The sequence below is a fragment of the Ascidiella aspersa genome, chromosome 2 (assembly GCF_963924565.1).
Source record: "Ascidiella aspersa chromosome 2, kaAscAspe10.2, whole genome shotgun sequence".
Classification (NCBI taxonomy): domain Eukaryota; kingdom Metazoa; phylum Chordata; class Ascidiacea; order Phlebobranchia; family Ascidiidae; genus Ascidiella; species Ascidiella aspersa.
This window is the reverse complement of record NC_139448.1, coordinates 13,131,003-13,141,260: the sequence shown is the minus strand read 5'-3', so window position 1 is coordinate 13,141,260 and position 10,258 is coordinate 13,131,003. Positions and strand designations below refer to the sequence as shown.

Sequence of the window (10,258 nt, the reverse complement as noted above, 5' to 3'; positions counted from 1 at the left end):
TTAAAAGTTTTGGACCCAACCCTTAGCTTATGGGAAATATACCATAATTATCCCTATGTTAGCTAAAAAAAACGTTATTCATTCGACTAAAAATTGGCCGAATTTCGGTTGATTAAATTTTAGAACAGCGACATTTGACTATTGAGGAAAGCAAATTCGTTTTGTAGCGGTTTACCATGTCCTTTGCGGCCTTTCTAGAACCGAAAAATCGACCAAGCGCGGAAAGTTAGTTGTCAAGCATGCCAAAATAAGGGAAACTGCTAAGTCACAGTTTTTGTCAGCAGTTTTTAAAAAAAATCAATAGACTATAACGACATGGGAAAACTGCTGAAATAGTATCCTACTTTAAATATTATCCTCGGTCAGTTTTTAGATTGAGTTTGGGCACAAGAATTATCTTTTTTGTAACCACCCCTAAAAAAGGGGGCATATATTTTATTTTCAATATAAATTTTTTTTTCGGGATTTATATGTGTTTTGAATGAATGCTAAATTAGATAGTCAATTAAAGAAACACAGTTAAAAAACGGATGCTTTATGGGTAGGTGGTGCTGGAGGTTATATCTGATTTGCCATTGAATGAGCACCTGTGGCGGCATTTACCTTGGTTTTGTCTTTAAATCTAACTGATTTGACCCGTGCGTGTCACAATAAATATAAGCGACCACCCAAACAGCTTATCCCGGAACGTTTTTGCAGGGAAGACGCAGTTTAATCGGGTCTTTGTACAAGCTTTAGGACTGCCGTGTCCCTGCTATCGAGTTTCCTCGCTTTCTTGCCGCGCGCGCGTGTTGTGAAACGTTAGTTTATTGAAGAGCAGGGCGGAGCGCGAAGAAAGGGGATTTCGCCACTCGGGCCCCGGGCGCTTAGCGAGAGTTTAGCGCCGCTGTTTACCAATTAGGGTTTATCCCTTTGTGGCCGGTTGGCCTCGCTGAGGTGACAGGAATGCTCCGGCGCTATTTCGGCAACAAATCCTGTTTTAACGAAGATTGGCACGCCGGACGCGCCTTTTCTATGTGGCCGGGTGTGAAAAGATGACGCCGAGTCATTTGCGTTTTCCCAAAGGTCCGCCAAAAAAACAAAAAAATATTTAGGTTATTTCACAAGGTTAGTCTGATTTAGACCAATGGAAAAAAAACAAATAATCGGACAAAAATTTGGACTTTTTGTTTAAATCGTGAAGAAATACTGATTACCCGAAAATATTACAGTTGTTAAATACTGAATTAATTTTTACACTCTCGTTTTTAAGTGATAATTAGGTCAGTTTATATGCAATCATTATAGATATCTGCTATTATCGGTTCGCTTTAGAAACGTACTTGATTCCTTTCGTGGTAGTTTGGGAAATTTTCCTATACTTAAGATGGTTTCCCTGCACATCCTGTACTGAGCTACAAACCATACAGACATTGTTTGCATCTCTCAGACAAAATACCTTCTCAAAATTAAATCCCAAACCAATCGACCTCCGTTTTTTTATATGTAAATCAATCACTGTTAAAAAAAATTAAGACTCTTGGCAATCTTGTTCTAAAATAACACTGAAAAACATATTTTCATGAGCTATTTATTATTTGAGAGTACGAAAACAATAAAAACGTCACTGAAGTACATTACATGTATTAACAAGGCAGTGCTTACAACGAATTACAAAAATAGAGTAAATGGTATACTATATATAAACAATGCAAAATTGTTTTGTGTTTTACGCTCATGTATTTACATCACTAAACATGGAAGAAAAATTTGCCTTTATGTCTAAAGAATAGTAATATTTTTTTAATTAATAAAGAAATTTCTCAAGGTAATTTATTAAGATATTAAAGCGAAAAACGCTGATTAGACTAGGTAGGCTTACATAACAATATACACCGTCGCATGTCATTCAATGGTCGTCAGACGTCAAATATTTGCAAATGAGTGTCAATTGTCAAGCAAGAAAATCTACAGCTAAGCAAATATTACAAAAGAATACAAAATATTTTGCACATCGTTGTCACTGAAAAAGATTATTATATCTCGTCAACTCGTCAATTATGCATTATTCATTGCTCCATTCTACAGCATTACATGTCGGTGCCTTTACTGCAGATGAAAGTTAACTACACAAAAAGAAAAAAAATATTGAGTTAAAATCAGTGTGGTCAGCATTACATTACAACACAGTGACGTCACAACGATGTGTTCATGCGTACAGCTGTAGCCTGAGGTCGACGACGATCAAATGCTTAACTTTGGCGGTTCGGCGTCGACCACCAAATCCTGCACGTAGTCGGGTGCCTGGGCCAGTACCCGGTCCAAGCAGGCCGACCTGCCAGAACGAAGCGGATCCAGCACAAGCACGTGCGTGTTAAAGTGCACCACTCCGTCGACTGGGTCGCGGTACGGCACTTTGCCGATCGGGTGGAAGCCGTTTGAGGCGTGGAAACGAGACGAGCGATCGCTGTGCGTGATCGCAATGACAAGGGGCGCCGCACCCGCGCGGTTGTTTGTTGTTTCAAAAGGGCTGGGGTCGTTTTGGCAGTTTGTTACCCCGTTTTTCGGTTTGTTTGGGCCAGGGGTGGGCGTCACGCGACAATTGCCGCCCCCGCCCGCCACAGGGTTCATGTCTTTCCAGGAGCAGCTCTTGAACAGGCTCTGGCACAGGCTCTCGAAGTGTCCGCTTTCCGGCGCCGAGTTGCGACGCAAATCGCCATTTCGATCCGATCGGGCTCGCTCGACGTGGCTGCCTGCCGAGTTGGAGCACAAAAAAGCAACATCGTTATCGGAGTGTTTTCCATCTGCGCGTGTCGAAACAACCGACTGGGCCGTTGCTGGATTCTGTCGCTTTGCCGCGTCGTTGGATTTCTGATTGGAAAGGGACTCTTTGATCGCCTGTTTTCTTACGAACTCGATGTGCTCTGTGATGAGGTGCAGGGCGTCCTGGTAGACCGTGGTGCCCAGGCCCTTGGAAGCGAAGTCGAGACGCATCGCGCAAAACAGTCCGTTCCACATCGGGATGCGACAGGCGAACAAGCTGCTCGCTATCCTGGTATTTTCCCACGCTTCGTACCTTTGAAAGTGCAACACACCACAAGGCTATATAAATCTCTGTGCTAATATTGGAAATCGACTGGCTGCTTGAACTCGTGATTATTGTATGTCTACAAAGTAAAGTAATAAACGCTGTTGCGTGTAATGTGGTGTGGCTAAAGGTGTTCGATAATATCGAATTGGAGCCGATACCCGACGCCGACTGGTATCGGCGCTCGTCTGACATTAGGTTGGTATCGGTGCCGATCCGATTCCAAATTAATATACGAATTTAAGCCATGAATGCAGAATTTTTTTACTTTCAGAAGTAAATTCATCAAAAACAAAAAATAGTAGGTTAAAAAACAATGGTATAACCTAAAAGCAAATATTTTGACTGATCGTCTTGAAAGAGTTAGTTAAAAAACGTTTTAATTTAATCTATTGTATTTTTTGGAGCAGTAATGACGTCATTGGTATCGGATCAGGTCGTGATACTGTTTGTATGAAATATCGGGTATTGGTATCAGATTAAAATGTGAAGTGTCGGACATCCCTAGCTATTGACTTTGTAAGCACGTGTTTATATATGCCCTGATTAAAATCTCGAAATATTTACTGATATGATCGCATAAGCGTGGTGTTTACCTAGAATTCTTGACCAGAATGAGGACTGGTTTGCTACAGGTCCACAGACACTAAAATAAGAAGCTCTTTTACGTTGTAACAATATCATCAAAGTTGCCCCTTATACATCATCAAAAACAAGCTACAATTGCGAAGTTGTTAGTAAGCAATTTGGTCGGTCGGTAACTTGGAAGAATTGGTTAATTGTTCTTTCGGTTTTATACCGTTAACTCTTTTTAGTCCTTCCTTTTAGGTATGACAAATTGCACGCCCTTTAAAACATCGGACTATAAAAATTGTATATGACCAAGGATGTAACTTATCTAATCCTTATACTTACATAGCTTTTATTGTAGATTACGGTCGATGTAAGCACATTTGCAGAAAAATTACAATCATACACATAAAGCCCAAACGTAAAATAAAAATAAGCAGGGGTCCTTTTATATTCACCGTTTAACTCTCTCCAGTCCTTCCTTGGAAATATCGGCAAGTCCGTGTTTCTCGTAAGCTTTCCAGTAGGGATCGTCACTTCCGATCGCCCAACCGCACCCGTCGCTAGCCGGCGGTACGCACAGGATGCCGCCGATTATTTTCACCTCCCCGCTATCGGGTGACGTCACGTTCATTTTGATGACCATTCCCTGGCCGCTGCCCACGGTGACGTCATAGTTGGCGTCGAGGTAGGCGCGCAGGAAGGCGTCGCGCTTAGTGTCGTCGGGCACCATGTACTTGTACAAGGGGTAGCGGCTGAACGAGTAGACATAGATGTCGCGGATTTCCAGCCAATCCTCGAACGAACTTGTGAGCAAAATCTCGTTTTGTCTGAAAAGTGAAATGCAAAGGCTGGAAATGGAATTTGGTAATCTATATGGAATAGCATTGAAATGCATTCGCAGGCAGTGGCGGTCTCGCGACTTAACAAAACGAACTATATTTAAAATAGTATTCGTCATCTATAGCCAGCGGTGTCGGCCGAAACGCTGCATATAAGGAGCGCTGTGCCTATAGCAGTATGTAAATATCGACGAAGAGCCCTTGCTCCACGCTTCGTTAGCAGTAAAGGGGTTGAGCGCGTCGACAGCCCGATAAATTCTCCCCTTCACCTTAGAGGCGCGCCGCTTGTTTACCGGTTGAGCTTGGCGCTTTTGGACCCCAACCCATACACTCATGCCTCATGGCTTAAACATTTGAAGACGAGCGAGAACCGCTTTTCAAAACAAGGTCGATTCTGAACGACGTGGTTTGAATACAGACGAACGGCCTGTGGGTAAACAGCCATTGTACGGCGTCGGGATTTGGGAAATTTCGCATATGGCCTTTTCCGGTAACTAGCGGAAAGTTTTGCCGCCGGTAAGACCCCACTTGACCAGGAACTTTCATGTTCCGTCGCAGCGTATATCAACAATTGTGCAATATGTTTAGCTACGCGAAATACAACCGGTTTTGTAATATCGAGGTTGTGTTAAATAGAAACATGCGTGTTTTGGGGGGACCAATATACAGTATTGTAACAATTAGGTTAATGACTTGATTAAATGTTTCAGACAAAATACCTGGACTTGAATCCTTTCGACACGTAACTGAACTAAGACTCACGCCATTGAGGTGTTTTCAATAAATAATTTAGTAAAATTTGGTTGTTTTTTAACCTAAATTGGAGATTAAAACAAGTAAATCATGTATTATCGGCTTACATCTCAAATTACCAATTGCTCAGCTGGAATAAACAAACACAGCAGCACGGCTGCAAATAAAATTATCTTTAAAAAATGCTACCCATAGAACAGCGCCCACTTTATCAATGTCGAACTTATGACGCCGTCAGACCACAATACACAAATATGCAGTATAGGCTAATGAATTACCACTTACATGTCCATTGTTGAAAGATAGCGTTGCTTCAATCAAAACTCAGTCCATCGACTCAGATTTTTTATTCACTATATAATGTTAACTGAAAACTAGAAAATGATTCAGTTAAAAAAAAAGTTAAGAACGTATTGGATGAATATTCTTTTATTTGTTTACAGCTTCCTACAAGGTGAAAACGAACAGTATTTAATTTAAAAGTAGCAAAATTAAATAGGAAACTAAGACCGTAAATTTGCCAGGCGACGATCTTAAGCTAAAAGGATAAATGGCAGTTAGAAAAGTGTTTAGAGAACGCAACGACTGACAGAATTGTATAGAACATTGTTATGCCACATTTTTGGTAAAAAAAGTTCTGGCCTTTTGTATTAGTGTAATCGTTCTGCTTTTCAACGATTTTTTCTTTTTCTTTGATTCCACCTTTTTACTCACAGTTCCACACCCTTAAAATTAAATTAAATTTGCTGCACCTGTACTTGGTATATTCTTATCTTTTCGCGTTTGTGGAAGCCACCTTTTTATCAGTAGATGTCACCTTTTTTATCACTTTGTTCAGCAACATTTTTTTACCTAACGTAGTAATAAAGATTCCTCGGTAGCAGCAATTATTCTGAGAAAGGCTCGGATAATTATTAAAATATCAAGCGTTCTTGTTTATGTACTTTGGTGACTGGTAGCTAATTTTTGTTTTTCTACTAACACATTCTACTGACATTGCCATTTTTTTTGGAAACATATCTATTCGATAGGCCGTGGACTGTAGAAGAGGAAAGACACATTTTAGGCTTAACGCAGTATTGCAGCCAGCCTGCTAAGAACATTGTATAGGTCTTAAAATCTCCAATATGGAAACAATTCTTATTTTTTAGACAAACTATATTGCTCAAAAATTCACATTGCAACAAAATTATTTACGACAACCCACTTGGCATATATGGCATGCTATATTTCAATTCGAATTTAAACGAGGCTTGTCTTTTTTGTCAGCGATTTTTTACTAATCCAAAGTTCTTGTCAGAGACACTTTTACTAATGAAAACAACTTCCTTGCATGTATGTTTTGCTGGACAATGCAAGCAAACAAACTCACATTCGCCGGTGTCGACCCTGTTTACCCACTGCGGTAGCTATATTGGCTATAAATAGTTGGGGCGGAAGTCATACTAATTCGAAGCGTGGTGGTTGGCAGCGTTCTTGTGCCCTTGTGCCATTCGCGCGGTCGGAAAATCAATTGCCTTTTTGACACTAACTGATTGCCAATCTTCAATTTAAAATGCATTACTGTATAGTGTTTGAAACTTACCTCGCATTGCGTAAACAATTTAGTTTCTCCAGTGTTTGCTTTGAGCAATGCTCCACGACCAGTGCCGCGAGACCTTGCCAGAACGTAGCTGCGCTGAGTAACCGGAATTTTACAAAGTGGGCTTTCAAAAAATAAGTGGTTAAATTAACACATCAACCAATAACATTCCATAGTACGGCAATTGCAATATTTAAGGTGAAAGCTTATAAACTTTTAAAAACTTTAAGCCTTTTTTAAGTTTAGTTTTTGTCACTGAATGAAACAATTAAAAAAACGGTATAACGTAACCAAGCGGAATCAACGAGACAGCACCTATCTTTTGAAAAGCCATGCAGCGATTGTAAACATTTAAGCAGTTTTGTCCCATATCACCTCGGACTCGGTGCACACCATTTAAGTTTACCTCGTATTATCACCGCACAATCAAGATCAATACAAAGCGCCTAATCTTAGCGCTTATAGTTACCATAAAACTATTTCACTCTCTACAGTATTTTATCTGTGTCCGTGTGTGAAAAAAAAGTAGAAAAAAAAAAGTTGGAAAAAAAGTTGGAAAAAAAGTAGAAAGCAATCCTTCATTTAAAATTAACCTTCAAATGAAGTAGAAATAACAGGCCATTCTCATATTAAAAGTTCAATTACTAAACACAAATTGACTCACAGTTGGCATGGATAATTAATGTTCGAAAGCAATGTTTCGGAGCAAAAAAAAGTTGCGGCCTAGAGCAATAAAGTACCTTCGAGGAGAATAAAAATTAAAAACAAATCAAACAAAACCGCATTTTTCCTAAATTTTGAAAGCAGAATGTTTCGAGTATAAACTCAACAGGCAAAATGCAAACGTTTTTGTTGTTGCAACAACAACCTTCAAGAGAAGCCGCCGTTTATCCAGAAGGCCATTGACTTGAACTCCTCCAATGTACACCCGACGCAACGCGAACACAATGGTCGAACGTTTACCCTGGTCTTTGTTAAACGTTGCACACAACTTCATTGTCAGCAGTATCAGCACTAGCCTCGTTGGACCCTATGAATGTCAAGTCTAGAAGCTGATTACAGCCGCAGAAAACTATGAAGTCTCTTGAGAGTTTATGGGCGTATTGCGTTTCTCGAAGAATCCCTTAGAAGTACAAGGACGATAGGTATATAGCATCTTACAATGCCTAACATTTTTGTTACCAAAACATTTTTTTCACACAGTTTTGTAGTCATATATTATAATAAAATAAAATGTATGAAATACCAAAAGGAAGCGAAAGTTACGATACTCACGTGCTTTTGCCGAAGCGTTTTTGTCCAATTCTACGCCTCAGTAAGTTTCGATTACAACCTTTCAGCATTCCATTGCCGCTTTTGGTCGCAACTAAGTTATTCAATAATTATAGAGCTCTTTTAACGCCAAAAGGAACCTATTTTTCCAGTTGTGCATACCTTTAATTTCCTTTAAAGGTTTTTTTTAACGTTTTGCTTTAATATTTGTTGGTAATAATCTTTCTGAAAACATACATCGGGAACTTGTTTTACACTGTCCGAAATGACATGCTCGTGGTAAAAAGAAAGTAACTGCCCTTGACCACAACTAAACAAGTTATTTTCACTATCTCGTCTCGACAACATCATTATCCAACAGAGCACTGCACTTTCCGTGTGAGTTAACCACGAAAGGGTTACGCCGTACCGACTTCACTTTCTCTCGCTAAGTGCGACTCGCAAGTGACGCTAAAGCTAAAACCTGTGGGAGTTTTGTCCCGGACGCCCGCTTTGTTCCGTCTCAAGCGAGAAAAATGCCCGCACGGCCGAGGGTTCACTTTACCACGACAAAAACAAGTGCTCCGCTTGTGCGCTGCTGTGTATATTTGGGAGAACCCTCGAATTCATTGCCGGGATAGGCCGGAATTTTACACAATCGGGTTTTCGTAGAGATAAATGGATGTATGCCGCGCGATTTGTGCATTCTATAGGTTCTCATGTGCGGTCGGGAACCACCGAAAGCTTTGTGTGCGCTGATCAAACATTGGACGCCTTGTTGCTTCTAAAACCAAAACGATGCTAACCCAATAACTACCTCTGTCACGTTCGGCTTTTTTCGAAAATGGATGTTTCAAACCTACTTTAACTAACCTGTGTTTGTTTTCTTTTCGCCAAAAGGATCTACCATACATTGCATACATGCGCTGTCTGAAAAGGTTTTAGGTCATCAATGTGTAACGCCGATTTTATGTGTTAGGGTCGCATAAGTTTTTCCGGGGTCGCCATAACTCATCATGTTTCTACTGTTTTGGCACGATTTTTTGTATATTAGATGCCATTAAAGCCCGACTGTTCAATTTTGTGAGTAAACTACGGTAGCCTACTTGTTTCCATTTTAAGCACATGGTTGTGTTTAACGAAATTCAACGCAATGTGCATATTAAAAACGAAACATCGTAAAGCGCATAGAAGTAAAGCATGACGGTTATCTCATGCAAGGTGAAGTCGCGGTGGATTGATACCATGCAAGTGCAACCATCGCACTGAATGCAATTTAGTGTTGAACTTAATTGAATTTTTTGGGTTCGTTCGTGTGCCTGATTCAAATTCATAATTTAATTTCTAAAATAAATCATTTTGGTGCACATATGTAGCCACGGTTCCCAAAATGGGGTCGCAATGTAAATTCTGATTTTATTTTATTTAAATTGGGGTCGCCTATAAAAAGGGGTTGGAGACCACTGTCTTAAGCCATGGGAGTACCGTGCCGGTAGTAGGCTTATTTAAATACCAATATTTGTGATTAGCAAGGGTACAACGATAACAGCTGTTGTTTTAACCAACAAGTCAACAATGTGAAAAAGTATATAGACATAAGCGAACTCAACGACAACATGGCAGGTACACAGGGTGACTTATTTCATCCGAGAATCGTTTTGGCGGCACTTTGCCCAGCAAAGCAGGGTTAAAACATACCCCAATGTATGGAATTATGGAGCATAATAGTTGGAGGTTGTAGTAAGACAAAGTAGGAATATCAAAGGCCATCCAGAAGTACATTTTAAACGTTTCGGAATGGAACATTGGAATATTGGTTATGTAACATATATCTTTTATCTCGCCTTCTATTTTTTTTAAACCAAGTAATCTGTGTTAGACTCGTTTTGTCGGAAATATACAATAGCTGCCTAAATCTACACACCAATAGAAAAAGCCGATTTTTTACAGCTGGTTATGGAACAGTTCCGTCTTATTTTAGAGCGCTGTGTGGCCCGACAATGCAAAGTAGTTTTGTCGTTCAGCCGTGACAAAAAATGCCACGGGAAATTGACTTTTAAAATTTTGAAAAAGCTCTAGTAAGGTAGGGTACTTTGTGTCGTTGGGTATAGGTTTTTATCTTTTACGAAACTATCTATTGGCCAATGGCTACGATATTCCCAGACCTGTTATTAGCGAATTAAACTTACCTTA

The 10,258-nt window shown here is 40.0% G+C and overlaps 1 protein-coding gene across 1 annotated transcript; it reads right to left on the bottom strand.

The window, feature by feature from the left end:
• Nucleotides 1-1,464: 1,464 nt before the first annotated feature.
• On the bottom strand, nucleotides 1,465-6,984 carry LOC146163780 (uncharacterized). The gene is made up of 3 exons (XM_083381162.1): nucleotides 5,518-6,984; nucleotides 4,096-4,467; nucleotides 1,465-3,055 (listed from the first exon to the last, which is right to left on the bottom strand). Exons 1-3 carry the CDS (start codon nucleotides 5,523-5,525, stop codon nucleotides 2,224-2,226), a joined length of 1,212 nt encoding a protein of 403 aa, XP_083237288.1. The 5' UTR covers nucleotides 5,526-6,984; the 3' UTR covers nucleotides 1,465-2,223.
• Between the last annotated feature and the right edge of the window lie 3,274 nt (nucleotides 6,985-10,258).